At 37.5% G+C, this 17,891-nt stretch overlaps 1 protein-coding gene across 1 annotated transcript in view; it reads left to right on the plus strand.

The window, feature by feature from the left end:
• Positions 1-17,891, plus strand: part of XPO4 (exportin 4) — an 80,477-nt gene that overhangs the window by 30,800 nt on the left and 31,786 nt on the right. Inside the window, exons 5-7 of the mRNA XM_071434092.1 lie at positions 5,977-6,093; positions 6,872-7,025; positions 16,202-16,314. Of these exons, the coding sequence (XP_071290193.1) occupies positions 5,977-6,093; positions 6,872-7,025; positions 16,202-16,314 (384 nt within the window). The remainder of the gene's footprint in view (positions 1-5,976; positions 6,094-6,871; positions 7,026-16,201; positions 16,315-17,891) is intronic.

Consider the following 17,891-nt stretch of genomic DNA (forward strand, 5'->3'; position numbering starts at 1 on the left):
CAAGAAAGATCAGGAATGAGTACTGGGAAAAGTGGGGGGAGGGAGGACACCTACCCACCAAAGAGCACTTGATGGGATGGTGTATATTCAAGCTGGGTGCTGCTGATGGTGAGCTGCATGGCTAGTCTAACTATTCATTATTTTGAGTTTAATTGAAAGTCCTGTATTTGTTCACGCAGCTGTGGTAGGAGTGAAGATCCAACTGGTGGCAGTCAGACAAGGACCTGGAGAAGGATGTTACCTTTATAAATGGTTTTCAGGCCTTCAACTTCTTTTATGAGATTACTTTTTATTTTTTCCTCCTCCTGATTTCTGCTTTGCAACTTTGCCTGTCTCCAAAGAAAAAAAGAAAAGCATGTTTTGCACACTGTGCTCCAGCAAACTCTGCCTAGACCTCTTCCATTATTAGTAGAGGCTGCTGCTTCTCTTCTTTCTTTGTCCAAAGCCTGCATGCTTCACATGCCACAAGATCATCTTCCTCTGGCCCATGGTGATTCACAGGGGAATTGACTTTTTCTTTCTCAGCTCACCCTGGGGGTTTCCCTTGGTTTGGCTGGTTCCCCCCAAGGAAGGGGAAGCAAGGTCTTGCTTACTATTCTGCTGTAGCTCTGATGTGCTAACCTGGTGCTGCTCATCTGTCTTTGCACAATTGCAGAAAAGGAATGAGAGGAAAGGAGTGCACTGCCCAGCCAGTCCCTTACTGCTGACAGCACAGAACTGCAGCTGTGGGTCCTATTCCTATCATCATATCCCTGCTCTATAGCTTTTTTCCACCAGTTGGCTCATTTGGGAAGGAACAGATGAAAATCAGTGGGTCCTGGTGCTTGCTTATATTTCTTCAAAATAGGTTCTTGTTTTCTTTGGTTGGGAACCAGTACTTCAGCTCTTGGGTCCCCCACCCATCTTGAAATACTCCCAAGTTGAAAAGTTGGAGTGGCCCCAGTTATTCTGTGTACTTAAAGATATTTGTTTTGGTCCTCTGGCCATCATTTTAACCTTCCAATTTGGAGTTGCACCTTATGTTCTGGAGATTTAGATACTCTGAAAATGTTAGCAAAACCAGCTGTGCTTATTCAAGGAAAGCAGAGAAGACTACTATTGCCTTTATAAAGAAAGCCAAGCCTTGCTTTAAACAACTTAGTAAAATTGCTTTTGTTACATTCTCATTACATTCTCATATTAGAATTCTATCACCTAGGAGCAACACAGCAAATTTTACTTCTGACACATTTATTCTTTGATTCTTCCTGCTCTTGTGCAAGTTAAATTTAAACAGTTTAGGAATACTATTAAATCTTCACATGGCTTCCCTTTGGTTTCAGTAACAGAGTTTACATTATACATGTGGAGACAAAAAGTCCTCTAAATGCATATTCAGGCTGGCAGTGATCTAATGTAAAGGGTAGATGTTATGATTTGCTCTATTCAGGCAAAATCTTCCTTCTTTTAAATATGCTTACTTCTTTTTCTGCAAGTGTAAATGATACTTGCAGAAAGCACTGCATGATAGTTTAGATTTTGTAGTAAAATGAATTCTTTAATCAAATCTCTGACAACCTAACTGTATCTCTGCTCTGAATTCAAAACAAGGAAACCGTTTTGGTATTGGAGTTCATTCTGCTTTGTCTGTTGGCTTTATTGCTGCAGAGCTGATGTACCACATGTCCATTTTTTCCTAGGCTGTATTTGAACTCTTCTTCCTTTCAGATGCTCTGTAACCTAACTACCCTCAAATTAAGCACTTCATTTATTCCATGGGCAGCCCAGGCACAAGTGTGAAATCCCTTTAAACATTATGGCTTTAGCTTCTTTTATAGGGGACATTCCATTTGGAGGAATAAGTTGTAATTTACCTTTTGCATCTGAGTTTTATGAATGATATATAAATGCTGTTTATTGTTAAAATGACATATGGTCTTTCTGTAGTGTCTGTGTTTTATTAAAGTCATTTGAAAAGAAAACCACTAAAACGATGTTACTACTGGGTGTCTGATTGCCAAGTTAATCTCTTATCACAAGTCCCATTGATCTTCTGTTTGAGCAGCTGAGAGTCTATTTTATGTATAGCGATCTTTCATAAAGTTTATTCCTGGTAATAAAGCTAACTGGGGTGAGTGCCAAGCTATTCTCAGAGGCAATGCTCTCTCTCAACAAGAGAAGGATTTTATTTTGTTAGATGGGCTTATTGTTTGGGTATGTACTTGTGGCAGAACTAGTGAAATTGCTAGGGAGTGAGTCAAACTAGGTTCAGAGGTGTACTCTTACTGGTATGAAGTTAATGGCATTGCTGCACAATAGACATTCAGATCTGGCTTTTAATATGATGCCCAGAGTCACGTGCATTTTCTACTTATTACAGTGTGGTATTACTAACTTGCATTGTTAATCTCTTCTGTGGTGTGGCAAAAACCTGAAAAAAAACCTTTAAAAAAGAACCAACAAATCCCCACCAGAAAACAAATGAACAAACCAACCAGTCAAAACCACACCAAAACCATCAACAACAACAAAAAAAAAACCAACAAAAAAACCCCCAAACAAACAAACAAAAAAAACCCCAAACAAAAACAAAATACAAAAACCCCCAGAACCCTCCACCCTAGAATTTTGTGTTAGGTGAATTCAATTTTCTTATGCGTAAGAGGAAGACATTTTAGTTCACATAGCACACCAGCATTGGTTTCTCTGAAATTGTTGGTTTTCAGGTTATTGAAATCTTTCTTCTGATAATATTTATGTTGAGGTACTTAGTGTCTTCACACCAAATGTATCTGTATATTAAAAAAACATAATTCAAAATAGTAGTTAACCTTCAGTAAAATTACTTTATGAAAATAAAATTTTATTTCTAGTAAAATTTACTTGAGCCTTATTCCAGAGTTTCTGAAATATTATTGTGTATTCAGGAAAGTTTAATAGCTGGCCAGGCAAATATTCTTTTAAGCTAATAATTTGTTAATACTTATGAAAATGGTCATCTTACTGCTGTGGACAATAGTTTGTATAAGTTCCTATAGTCTTATGGCAGTTTGGGAAGCAGTGGTGGTATTGCAAAGCTTTGTGCAAATACTTGACAAGGGGTAAGCACAGGTGCAGATGGCAACAGAAGTGGATGGATGTGCAAATATTGCACATGAGGCCCTAGGGATAGTGAGGGAATGGGGCAGGATTTGCACTCCAGGTATTGAAATACCAAGTTAAGGACATTGAGGGGATGCTGGGAATTCAGTAGGAGAGAGTAGAGCAGATGGGTGCAGTGTGCCCTGGTATTTGCTGTGAGCTAGCCAGCTGGATGGAGTAAGGTGTGTGAATCTAGTGACATCATTTTTCTTCTGTCATGCTCAAAGCAGGTACTGATGTCCCAGAACTATCTGAACTTGCTCTCATTGAAATCAGGGGATAGGCCACTGCTCAAGCTGCTTAGCAGATTCAGCCAGCCTACCTGTACCCATTGCTCCTTACACTTTCAAAAAGATGTCTTTACCATCAGTGATGAAATTTAATGTTCCTTTTAATTTTTTCTTTGAAATCAGGAGAAAAGCACACCAAAATAAAAATCTCTAACACAATTTTACCATGCACTAGCACATTACTCTGCAAAGAGAAAGGATAAATTATTGTATACATATAAACTTTTTTTCCTATTGTTCCTGCCTGTTTGAACTTGGTGATTGATTTTCCAGTAATTGGCAACCAACTGCAAATGATGGGTAGTCTGCATCACTGCCCTGCTTGTCCTGTGGTGATCTGGTTGGTGGCTTGGTGTCAGGGTCTTAGCATGCTAAAGCAGAAGCAGTTTAATTTTTGCCTGGTTGTTGTACCAGGTAATCAGGGTATGTTGCAGAGCATCCAAGTGTACAGATTTGTAATTGCAGCTAGTGATGTCCTTATGTCATGGCTGCTTTGAGCTGAAAAATGTGAGTCAGTAATTATTAAGCATCAAATAAAAACTTGTATTTTAAGCTATTTAGAGAGTCATGTGAGAAAACTTTGCATTATTTCTTTAAAAACATGTATTCTGATCTGAAGCATTCTTCTAAAGTCAGACTTGGGGGGTTTTTCTTAGTAGTTCTTTTTTTTTTTTTTAACAGCTTAATTCTTTTCATATGGAACTTTTAATGTTGGATTTAATACTCAATACTAGTCTATACTGTTTTGTTTTTTAATATTAGATCAAATCTGTATTTTCTTTAACTAAAAAAATTATCTGTGTGAATACCTTGCACAGAAATTTGAAATTTGAATTGTGAAATATTTGAGATAATTAGAAATGCTTCTAGTATATAAGTGAGAAAGTTGCACTTTCACTGGAGTACTTTAAATCGTGGTGCTGGTTTTCATTGGCTAAATGCTTTTTGTGATATGTGTGGTTTGACAGAGCTGACTGTAAATGAGAAATAGTCCACTTGAAATAAATAATTTCTTTAAAATGGGAATGCTTTTATTTAGCAAATGATCAGCAATATGCTGGTCTGCTGTGTTTATGCAGCTTTATTGCATAGTGGAAGAGAAAACCTGTGTATTATCACAAAGCCACTATGTTTGATCTGTCTGGAACTTATTTAGCAAGTAAGAATGTTAATTTAGTGTTTACTGACTAAGATAACTAGTTGTCTGGGGGGGTCAAGGTACTGACTTCAGAGGCATTTCTGAACAAAGATGTTGCAGTTGGTGGGTGGATGGCACTGGTCTCAGCTGTTGTATGAGCTTGCATAAATAGTATCATCTCCACTTTAATCTTTCGGGTGTTCAGAGGTAGTGTGCATATTTCTGTTTAACCCCTGGACACTTGCTGGCATGCATGACCCTTTAACAATTCCTATCTCTCTGTCCATCCCTGGCACCTTGGCTCCAAACAGTCTGGGAGGATAGCCAGTAATTTTGGAGCTTTTTGTAAAGAACATCTCCTTAACAAAAAGTCTTTTCATTTCAGCAGTATACACTTTCTATTGTGCTTGTTACAGCAGTGTAGGGCACAAGTCTGAAGTACTACTTGCGTCTCCACTGTGCTCCACTGTGCAAGGATCAGTTAAAAGATATTAAAACTGGTGATGATGGTTTCTGGACTTTGGCATCAGGAAAAAAAGCTTTTTTTATATATTTCAGGAAACAGCAACAAAAGCTGGAGCCATGTGTTTCATACAGAAAGTTGGCTTTTAAGTAAATGTTTTAGATAAACATTTCATTTACCTTATATTAAATTTTGAGAATGAAAAAGACACTTAAAACCTTTAGTCTTCATGAATCTGTCTCTCTAAAATTAGCATGCCTTTTTCTCACCAATTTTATATCACTTCGGAGACATAATTTTAATAGAGTAGTTTTAAGGGTTTTTTCTGAGGCATGTCAATGTAGTGCTTTGGAGGGAGGTATCCAAGACCTTTCAAATATCAGTGCTTTCTGTGAATTCCTCTCCTATTTTTTTTATGGGTAGAGAGGGAAAAGATGTAGTAGACATTGTTATTGCAGTTGTTTTTGACAAACTTGTATCACTTTTGGTGCTATAAAGTTAATCATGATCAAATACCAACATGGTAAGTGTAGCAAATGCAAAGAAGGGCTGAAACAAACTTGCGAGGGACCTGAATTCTTACATCAATAGAAATAAGTGGACAGTGAATCTTCCCTGGAACTAATACCTGTAAAGGTCTGTGCACAGGAAGACAAAGTAATTGGCAAGGCTGGGAAATGGTTTCCAATAAGTTGATTTCATTTGTAATGACGATCACACAGATGCCAACTTTTATTTTGCTCAAATACTCAAATTTCTTTTTTAAGGATGGAGCCCTGATGATTCCAGAAATGGTTCATCCAAGGATCTATTTTCCTGAAAGTTTGACTTGTTCTAGTTTGTGTTAGAAGGAACTGAAGTAGTAGTTGTATTAAAATGCTAATAGAAAAATGAAGGACACTATAGGTGCTACTGCATTACTGGACACCTTTTAGTTATGTTATTCCCCCTTATGTTTTTTATAGCAAACTTTGGCCTGTTCCATTCTAACGGCGTTGTTGAGCGAGTTCTCAAGTTCAAGTAAAACCAGCAACATTGGACTAAGCATGGAGTTCCATGGTAACTGTAAACGTATATTTCAGGTAAACTAGTTCTGTATTGATATATGCTACCTCTCTTTCTAAAATTTAAACACGTGGAAGCAAAAACACTTTGTTGTGCCAAGTGCAGTCAGGTACACTGTGTCCCTAAAAGCATTAAATAGGGAAAATACTGCAAACAATCCAGATACTGGCTGCTTCAGGAAAATTGGTAATGTATTTTTAAAAAACTTGTATCAAAAAGGTGCAACCCCTTTGTGCCCATTTTATGAATGTAGAGCTACAGATCTTTATGCCGTTGGACTCTTTAATTCCTTGGCTACCAATTGCAAACAAAATGAATACTCTGTGGAACAATGATAGTCTTAAATATAGCTTTGGTTTAAAGCCAAGGAGAGCTATGTATGTATTTAAAAATATTATTGCAGATGGTCTAGTCTGGTTGTCTCAGATGTATTGTTTGGCCAGTCAGAAATGTTTATGTGAAGGCATTGCTTTAAACTGACTGTTGTGGAACAACTTACCAACTTTTTTTCATGCCAAAGACCAACTCTTTTCTCCACCACTTATTAAAAACATATTGGTTTTTTATCTTTTAACGACCAGTATTTATGTGAGGATTTTTTTCATAGTTTTTGCAAATATAATCAATTTTGATGAAAGGGGGGATTCTCACTGGTAATTTCAGAGTATTTCCTATATTTTAATGAAAACAGGGTGAAACTGGAAATTTTTATTCTCTCTGGAAGACTATTTCTTGTTGATCAACGTTTCATTAATGACTGAGATACTGAATGTATTGTGTTCGTCCTGACTGTAGGAGGATGATCTGCGGCAGATCTTCATGCTCACAGTAGAGGTACTTCAGGAATTCAGCAGACGTGAAAACCTCAATGCTCAGATGTCTTCAGTGTTTCAGCGTTATCTTGCACTAGCCAATCAGGTCTTAAGCTGGAACTTCCTTCCTCCAAATTATATCCTTTTCATGTCAGGCCCTATGTTTCCCTTGACTTGGGTCTCTTCTTGGGTGAGGAGTAAAGTCTTTGCAAGGAGAGTAAAACATAGAACTTAGAAGCTTTGTGTTTAGTCATTGATTTATGTTTTCTTCTGTTAGTTTTCTTCTGCTTTTTGTCTCCACCATACTTGCTAAGACATGCTTACCTACAGAAGCTGCTGTTGGGCTTCATTAAAGTTTAAAAGTATTTTACATCGAAGAGAAAATGCACAGAGCACCCACCTTTTACAGGTTTATGGTCAGTCTGGTTGGTGCAGGGAACAGGAAAGTGCAATATACTGCTTCAGTGTAGAACCATGTGGTGAAGAGTCTAAGCCCAGATCAATTTTTGTGCAGAGATCTGATCTGTCCTACTTTTCCCCCTTAGAGAAGAGGTAGGGACAGGCAAATGCCCCATCATGCAGGAATATGCATGTTCATGCAGGTGAACTAACTCCCCATAAAAGAACATGGAATATCTTCAGCCTGAAAAAAAGTCTTTGGTAACTGAGAAATGTCAACTTCATTTTACACAGGTGCCATTGCTTCTGTTTTGATACTTTTGGGGTATCTGCTGTTCATTAGTCTAGAAAAAAGTGGAGTTGGAAAGTAGAGGAGGGAATGGGAATAAGAAAGAGAAAGGCTCTTAGTGAAGGAGAGGAGAAAAAAAAGATATAAAAATGCTCAGTCCAAAAAATGAGCAAGACAAATATTGTAGAAATACTCAATCACACTCTTTATTCAATAGAGGTTTTAGACAGTATGTGTAGTAAATCATTATAGCACCTGTTTTAATAGCCAGACTACCTTTAAGAAGCTCAGCAAACTTTTAAGCTGGTTTATAAACTTTTTTCTTAAAACTTCTGAAATTGCTACCAAGTTATACATGCTGCAGGAATCTTGATGTTGCCCTCAAATCCACTGTGAAGGATTTTATTTGCTTTCCAGGGGTGGCAGTCAGAAGGTGATACATGTGTGCTTTTGTTTTCTTTTAGTCTGTTCATTATGCAGCAGGCAGCAAAAGTAAATTTATTGGAAACTGGATATTCCTTGGTTCACATCTGTAAAGCAGAATGCCAGTTATATTGGCTTTAAGAATGGTTCCATGGATTAAAAGTAAATATCCCACTTCTATTCATCCCTGAAGTGATTTGGCAGGGGTTCAGAGAGGAATTTAGCCCATGTGCCTGTAAAATGGAGACTGTGGTCAAATTATTGCACCTTATAAAAGTCTTTAGAAGTGTATTTGGGATTTTAAATAGAAAGGAAATGCTCTTGTATTGTGCAGTGGTGGTTCCCTCTGTATTTTAGTCTGGCTTTGCACAAACTTCTGATGCAGTCCTAAATACAGAATCATAGAACGATAAGGGGTTGGAAGGGATCTTGCAGGGACACCTTCCACTAGACCAGGCTGCTCAGAGCCCCATCCAACTTGGCCTTGAACATTTCCAGGGCTGGGGTATCCACAGCTTCTATGGGCAACCTGTTCCAGTGCCTCATCATCCTCACAGGAAGGAATTTCTTCCTAATAACTAACCTGAATTTCCTCTCAGTCTATGCCCATTACTCCTTGTCCTATCACTGCAGTTCCTGAGAGGGAATCCCTCTCCAGCTTCCCTGTAGGCTCCCTTCAGACACTGGAAGGTTGCTACAAGATCTCCACCCAACCTTCTCTTCTGCAGGCTCAACAGCCCCAACTTTCTCAGCCTGTCTTCACAGGGCAGGTGCTCCAGTCTCCTGTCAACTGCGTGTCCTCCTCTGGACTTACTCCATCAATTCCATGGAGTCCTTCTTATGCTGGGGACACCAGAACTGTAGTCAGTACTCCAGGTGGGGTCTCACAGGAAAAGAGTAGAGGGAGAAATCTCCTCCTTCAACCTTTTGATGCCGCACAGGATGCAGTTGTCTGAGCACACTGTTGGCCCATGTTGAGTATTTCATCAGCCATCACCCCTGGCTCCTTCTCTGCAGTGCTGCTCTTAATCGCTTCTAACCCCTTGGTGTGTCTGGGATCTTGGTATAGTTCCAAAGTGAAGGCTGTAGTTCTTCATGAGCTCCTTTGTCCTTGGCTAAGGTTTGCACTGGTGGAACCAGATAGGGATAGACACATGCAACATGTGGAGCCTTGGAATTTCAGCTTTCCTTTATACATCTATATAATATCAAGTGATTTAAGTGCTAGTAAATAAATGTTGCTAGAAATACCAAAGCAAGCCATACTACTGCTAAGATTAATCATATTTTCTGCTATTTGGCCTACTTTAGATACTACAGCTCTTAAGTTCTGGCCATTTCTGGATATCGGATGGACCCAAATGCTCTTAATGGATCAATTTCAAATATTTTTGTAGTTTCTGATCCATTGATACCATCTTTTTGTTTTCTACTATTGGGTGCTTCATTTTGCTGAAAGAATACAGCACCAGCTTGGGTCTTCTTTATTTATATATATATCAACCTCTGTTCACAGAAGTTGGAACATCCTCAGTCATCTCTTAGAAAAATTGGTATTAGCTGCCAAAGATTCAGTAACTCTTGGGGTTTACAGTGCCACGTTGATTGTATTGTGGCATAAATCTGTTTTCCTTAAGATGACCTCTTTAACTGTTGATTGTTAGCTCATGGGCAGTGAAACTTAGCTTGGCTGTAGTTTCTAAATAGATAGCACATTACATAAGAATGTAAGAATTGCTGTGTTGATTGATTGGTTAAAGTCCTTTTGGTGTCCTCTTTCCACATCTTGACAGTACATATGCTGAAGCGATGGGCATAAATTTAATACCTGAAGCATGGAGTAAAATGATCCATTGTATTCTCAGGTATATCTTTTTTCCTTTAGTTGGTATTTCACCTGGCAAGATAGTATTGATTCTCAGTATTTCCTGCAGCATCACTGAAATCTGCAGTACATTTATGTAATATTTAGCAAGATTCTTGTATCTCCAAAAAAGGGAAATAGCATAAATGTGCATCAACTGTAAGGTGGCTCTTGCAAAGTGGCTCGTTATTCAAATCCCCAGGTTGTTAGAATTGAATCAAAACATACCACTTCTCAAGAATTCTGTCCTGTTATAGGGCAACTTTATAAATGTTGCATTGTTAAATGCAGTTTTGGACAGTGTTGCCACCAATTGTAAGAAAAGTTGTGGTGAGTCTGCATTGTCTGTTGCTACCATGAAAGATGCATTCTGGAATACCCCCGTCATTAGAGCAACAAAGGAAGAAACTCTACCTAATTTCAAGTTGGAACTCAGTATTTTTAAATTATCTTGGGATGTAGTGCCTGCAGTAGGAAGGACAAGGCACAGTGACCTAGGAGGCCTCCCTTCAGTCATGTCCAGTTTCTCCTATTTCATTTTCCAGCAATCATCTATTGTTATTTTTATCTGCCACCTTGAGATATTAGTTTACCCGGTGTTTGTGGAGGCTTCAGAGATAGTATCTTGTGGCATGTTGGCTTCTGCACAGTTTCTTTTTTCAGTACTGTTACAGTATTGTTAAATATTATTTACTTGTATGGAACTAGTTTTAACAGCCTCTTTTCTTAAATGAATGTTTCAACTAATTAAGGAAGGACAGATGATCAGTATTAAAAAGTACTACCCTCTCCTTTACAAAAGTGCCTTCAAGAATGTGACTTTTAGTACATTGTGAATACCCAAAGTCTCCATTTAAGAAGCTGAGTGTTGTTGGGCTTTTATGAACCTTGGCATGGACATACACATCCTGTGAAGTCAGGATGTAATTATAATTTCTATCATTTTATTTCCAGAGATATTTCTCTTGTTGACTTTGGGATTTTTCTGTTCCTGGCAGCCATATTCTAATGGACTTTGGCTGAATGTCCTCAAATGTAAAAGTTCTTGAACAGAACATAAGAATTGTGTGCAGCTGTCTCCCATCTACAGAAAGGTATCTATTATCTGTCATTAGGAGCTGTCATAAAAGTACTTATCCCTTATTCTTCAATGTATGGATTACAGTACATGAATAAAGAGATACTTGAGCTTTAGTTCTTGTTTTGGATTTAGTGCCTGTACTTGCTTGGAGGCAAGCTGGCAAATGTTCAAGTGATTGTAGTATAGGGGATTTAAAATGCAGGTTATGTAGACCTGGTGATTTGCACTCTACTAACACACATCATTGCCGTTCCATTGGAATTGTTGGTGCCATGGCAGTTGTATGAACTGACTGAAGCTTTTGTCTGATCTGAACATTTTTGTGTTCATTGGCCACACAGTTAATATCTCTGTTTTGAAAATGTCTTTTAAACTTCAAGCCAGAATGAGACACCTGTCTGGGAGGTTCTGTGAACCATATAGTTCTGCAGACTTCAAGATTTGAACTCAATCCAACCCAGATTGGTAGCATCTGTTGTGCATTATGGAAGCGCATGAAAAGGACACAGAAAACTCAAGGTTCATTTTGAGGAATGGTTCAAGTTGGCATTGCTGCTGAAAAAGCATCCTGCCTCATTACCTCCCATGCTGAGCAGGGAACCACCTGGCTATAAATGTGGTGGGGTTTTGTTAGCAAGTTTTGGTCCCAGGTTTGATTTGTTGCACAGCTGCAGAAATTATTCTACCTGTACCAAGGAGTGACAACATTGATTTCTTCAGCACCATGGCTGCTTTCCATAGGCCTTGTGTTTGTTAGCAGCCTGGAATTATCCTGAATTTACTGCAGCAGTCTGTTCTTATCTGAAAAATGAAGAATAGGGGCACTATCCTGTCTGTGTATTGGGATATAGAGCAAAATTCAATGTAACTGAATCAGCTGTATTTAAGAGAGCTGCATTTTATTTTTATCACGTACCGCTTCTAGGTGCAAACTGACCTGGCTTTGAAATCCCTGATGGTTAGAAATTATTTCTGGGACACTGTTTTCTTGTCAATACTTTCTAGCAACTTTTTAAGACATCATTGTGCAAACCCAAGAAGATTGGAAGATCCCCTGAATTCTGTCATAATTGCACTAAACATATTTATATTGATGTTGAGCTTTTTAACAGTCTTTCATCATTTCCGTTTTCCCAATGAATTCCGTAATCAGTTCGCAATATAGGAACATCTTAACAGCATTAATATCAGAAGAGGGGAAGAGACCAGGAATGACCTTTTTTGGGAAGAGGAGCTGGTTTTCTGTTTTCTTGCCCCAGTGTTTTATAAGTTTCCAGTTTTGCAGTGATGGTTATGGCACCCTGGATGGCAGCTGGTGTGTGGTGGAAAGGTGTGACTCCTAAGCCACATCTGTGTGGCAGCCACATGTGCTTGGGTGCTTTATGTGCCAGGTAGGCTGGAAGTGATCAGTTTGCATATCATAAGCTGCAGCAGAATGTACCAAGAACTGCAGAATCCACATGGGTGGTCATGAGCCTTGGAACTGGTATGGCTCTGGAATCAGCCAGGTTTAAAATTAGCTTGGGTGTTCCTGCACTTCCTACTCCTGTTCCTGCAATCTGAGTCCAGTGTCTCCAACACAAAGTATTGTTTGATTCTCGTGACTGTTAAGACTACTTCTGTTTAATATTTAAGCATATGCTCCTTGTCCTGGTTGCTGGATGTATTTGTGGAGAGTGTAAGGTATGGAAAGGTCTGTGAAGGATTTCTCCATAGGGGGCAGCAAGCCTCTGCAGCAGTTTTAGGCAGTTGCTCCTTAGACTCATCCCATGTGCTTGGCTCACTAGCTAGAAAGCCAGAGAAGGTCTTAAAAATTCAGATAAATTCAGATAAAATCAGTATTTAACATAACCCTGGAGGGCAGGTACCTCTCTAATGCAGTTTTTTATTTTTAAAATGCAAGTCTATGACTGGCACAAAGTCCAGAAATGTTTCAAACAACAAAAGTAAAGGGATTAAAATGACTTTTAAGAAAGATATTCAGACTTTAGCACTCCAGGATTTTTCCCTCCATTTCTGAGAAGTTTCACTTCTGTGCACAAACTTACAAATGGGGCTCTAGTAGAAGAAATCTCAGCTTTGTTTTTTGAGTTCCAACATACTATTTTGTGGAAGAGCAAGCCTTGCCTCTCTTGGGAAAAAGATTGTGGGATTCATTATCAGATACTGGAATTTGTTGAAGTACTGAAGTAAAATATTGTAATCCCTCATGACTACCTTAGGATATGAAATATTTTAATATTCATCTTCACCTATCAGTCCCTTCATGAGACAGAGGCTAGTGAGTGAGAGGAAAACTACACATTTGTTGAGGGGGTTTTTTTTATGGTTTTCATGTTCCTCCAAGAAGCACATAAAACCTTAAACTTTTTTTTTCTAAATTAGTTTTTAAATTAAAAAATTATTACTTTGAAAAAACTACTGTTATTTTTCCATCTCATGAAACAAAACTAAACATAGAGCTGATGTCTACATGCATAAATTGAATCAAAGATAAAAGAAAATCTCTTTTAACATTATGGTCTTCTTGTCTTCCTCTCTAGACAGTAATAGCCAACATACTGACCTTATCATACATTAAGGTGTCTAATTATGTTTTTATGATTTTTGATCGAGTTCAGTTCACATCACTGAATAATCTAATTCATGCAGAAGATTCAAGTCTCTGAAGGAATCAGTGTCCTAAGCCTTGCAAAATGGTTGAAACATTGACATGCTTCTGGTAGCTGTTTGTTAGTCCGGATTTCCATATAATTCAAAGTGAATTTTATTAAAAGTTTATCATTTCTCAGTACACCTGGGAATGTTACAAACATTTGTATTATTACCAGAAGTGGTTTACAATTGTTTTTCATTCTGGAAACAAAAAAATCCCCAAACTCTCCAGGATGTCATAGTAGACTAATCTATGCTTATCATTTATCTATGTTGTAAGTCTAAATCATAAGCTTGAGTGCTTAGAAAAAAAAAGTGTTTTGCTCATTCTGTACTTTTTGTTTCTTTGTAAGTCTTGACAAGTAAATTAATTTTGGATAATGAAGAGTGCATTTGTCCTGTGTACACCCATGTAGGAGGTAATTCAGTGCCATTTTTTCAGGTTTGGCATAACTAGACTGCTGTTACAAAGACCAAACTGTAGCACAACTTAAGCTGGAGTACTTTTGTGGCAGTAAGCATCTCCACAGCCAGTTTCTGCTAATGCTTGCATACATGTAATACATGCTGGAAAATGGATGCAAGATCTCCATGATAGGTGGAGTCATAATTTGTGATGTTCAGTGAACAGATATTTTACCCCCAAATCTCCTATTGTCAGATGTGTCATCAGTCTGTTAGCATGAGAAACAAGACTAAAAATAACAGGATAAGGCCTCTAAATAGTGAGTTGTTAAAATTGTGACAGCAAACTAGTGCTTCTTTCATTCCATGTGAAAAGCATTTCGTAGCTGGTCCCCTCTGTAGACTCAACCTAGCAAAGAGTAAATTTTTCACAGACTGATAATGTGTTTATAATTGTCTTCTGATAAAACATCCAAGCCAATAGTTTATTGGAGAGTCACAGCAAAGGACATTCTTGTCAGTAAGCAATTTCAAAAAACCATTTTGACTAAGACATTCTAAATGGAAAGGAAAAAAGGCACAGCCTTATTTGCCAGATAAAATTAGTTTTAATTTAGAATATTACTCCTGATAAAGAATGCTTGCATGTGATAATTTCATGCACATATAATTATTTTTTTTAAGTGGGTAGAACCAAAGCGTATTTGATCAATTAAACTACATCGGTGTTTCAGATGGAAGTAAAGTAGAAAATTCTGTGGCACGTAGTTTTTCCCCATCTGAAGTAATGCAGATCTGTTAATTCAACATACATTGATAATCTTGAAAATTGTGAATCTGCTTTTATTTTGCACTAATGTGAAAACCCGTGATTGTTCTTATGCAGTATAATGTGCTGACAGCAGTCCTGGACACATAACACTGGTGAAGATCCGGTTGGTACTGTACTGTGGGAAAAGTCCCTTTATTTGGAATGTAGTTTTGCACAGTGTTGTTAGGAATTTTGTTTTGTGGCAGAACTCAGAAGACAAGTATAAATAAACTGAAATTGTGCATCCTGCTTTGTGACACAATTTTTCGTATTAAACTACTTACTTGCTTTAAATATTCTTTCCCTTAAACAAAACACATCAAAACTTAAAGGGTTTTCTGTTTTTAATGATACCATTGTAAATTTTGTTTCATTCTAGACATAGAAATAGTTTCTTATACACATTTTGTAGTACCGGATTACTTACACTACAAAAGGTAATGCTGTTCATCACCAGTAAGTAAATTATGTACAGCTGAACATGCTGTTACTTACTCTGATGGTTGGGTTAGAAAGGGATCAAAGAGGATAATGTAGGGTTTAAGAAAGACAAATAAAACATTAGTAGTTGCTAGGTTAAAGCAGTTTTACTACTTGAAATGGATGGTGTCACAAAGAGAAGTACTTCCAAAAATTTTTGATTAAAACTGTTGTGTGATCAGATTGACAAGTAATTGAACCTGTTTGTTTAAATGTTTTTTCTCATGTCTCTGTTTTTTCTGTACTAGAATATTGGCAGAATTTTGTAAATTAAGTTATGCCAAAATACATGGTGAGAGCTGAAATGAGTGCAGCAAAATTGTGTCTTTACAGCGTGCGCATTTTTCATGAGCGTCTCTTACAAATGTTTTGAATACGACAATGCCTTGTGCTGACTTGTGCTTTTGTTCTTCTCAGTGTGATTAGAAAATGTAGATTCATGCAGGGCTAACATATCTGCATTGTGTGACACATATCTGGCTATTTAGAAAAATAGGATATAGATTTCAATGAGCTATCTTTAGCTATGGTAAGACCTTTTTAAAAGCTGCCAGGAAAATTTTTTAGAAAATGATTTCCTATTTTGCATAAATTTTAACACCTGTTAATTGCGGTTGCTTTTTTCCCTTCTCACAGTGTCACATTAGACACCCTGGTTATCAAAGTGATCGTATCGCTATGGTATGTCTCATAATTATGATCAAACTGTTATCTAACATTCCTGGAGCATTCTTTTTTTCAATACTTAATACCTTTTATTCCTTGGCCTCATGCATGAATTATGCTGTGTATGTGAAGAGGCTTAAAGTTTGTTTCCATTACATTCTTTCTGAATGGATCCTGTTGTATCTAGGATTTTTTTAAAGCCAAGTAGGAATGTTATTGTTGACCTTGACACCAGATAACTGGGCAGACATTATATAGCTATGTTTGAATCCTCACAAAATGTGATGCTAAAGCCAACAGAATCCTGGCGCGAGACCCTCCTGGACAGCAGAGTTATGGAGCTTTTCTTTACAGTAAGTTTCTTTCTTCAACTTTCATAGTCCAGACCACAGGGAAAGCGGCTCCTTCCTGTTCTAAAACTGTGTTGTCGGACTCTTCCTTTTCCATCAGGTAGGATTGATTCTGTTCACTTTAGCTTGCTTATCTAAGCAGACAGAAGTATTGTCTTTTTCCTAGGGTACTGAATTTGTATTTTGCCTATTCATTGCTTTAAATTGGTGACCACTACCAGTAGAAAAAAGTTTATAGTCATCTCAACTTTTATACCTTTAATACTTCTGGACATGTACTCATTATACACAAGCAAGCGCGATGAGCACTAGTAGAGTAGTGAATGTTTCAGATAAGGTGTAACGGCTCTCAGAAAATATCAAACGGACAGTGTGTGGTTGCTGATATTAAAGCATTTGCTCAACAGAACAGCTGAAAATACATAATGTAATTGCAGTTTTCTAGCTACTTTAAGCATACAGAATTCTGCATCTCTTTCCTCAGCACGAAGGAAATCCACAAAGGTTAAAGTAGAGGAAGTTAGAAGGAATAAGGAAGAGGTGGTGTTGGGAAAGGGGAATGTAGTACTCAATTTCTGTAATATAAAAGCCCCACAATGTTAAAAATGGATAGAATTGTGTTGTTTTGTTTTTACAACTGTTGGGAGAAGTTTGTAATCATCGTTCAACTAAGACTTACTGCAGTAGCAATATATATTGACTTATAAATTCATTTGCTATGCAATTTGACTTAGGTTACATCCCTTGGGATCTGAGAATTCAGCATTCTCAGGCTTTTTTTCATTTTTGCAAAGCAGAGAAATGTGCTCAAAACTTGGACAAAGTTGTTGTAAGACAATGTAAATGTAACTCTCCAGTGCTGCTTGACAGTATGTGTTTGGATACACGTCCTTACTTGACAGAATTTTCGATAAACCTAAATATTTATTTTATTTTTTTGTTACTGCAAGTTTATCCAGCAGTTTTGAAAAGGTGAAAAAAATCACTGGCAGAACTCTCAGCAGCTACACAGAATCTGAACAGCTGTCTAGACTATCCAGACAGTTGCTACTGTCAGCTGTGAACCTCCACATGCAAATAACTTTTTGGCTTACACGTTAACCCTTCTTCTATGTTTAATAGTATGAAGTTGTTAGAGTTGCATATCTGTTTGCTTGATTGGTTTACAATTACTTATTTGTGATTAAAAAAAAAAAAGATAATATGCAGATTTGCTTTAATACATTTGCATTTTTCTTAGTAGTAAGCAAGGCTTGCCTGTATTTTATTATTTTTCAGTGAATGCTAGCCAGGGCAGTATGCTGTCAGTTCTGGTTTTAGATTCCTGATTTGCAGTGGTTGAGGCTTGCAATAGTAGTTTGGTGTTTGAGGTAATGTAAGTAAATTGTAGTAATTTTTATTCATTTATCCTATCTGAGAAATTTTAATAACCTTGCAAAAGTTGGCAGGATTGCTCTGTTAGAGCTAAAGCCTTCATTTCTAATCTCAGCCTCGTGTGGGACATATATTAGGAGGGGTATTTCTGTTGCAGGGTTTATTTCTCCTGCTAGTTTGATCTTTCAGGGATTAACTGTGCAGCT

Source organism: Agelaius tricolor, unplaced genomic scaffold (assembly GCF_023055355.1).
Source record: "Agelaius tricolor isolate 1412-34295 unplaced genomic scaffold, bAgeTri1.0.p SCAF_9, whole genome shotgun sequence".
Taxonomy (NCBI): Eukaryota; Metazoa; Chordata; class Aves; order Passeriformes; family Icteridae; genus Agelaius; species Agelaius tricolor.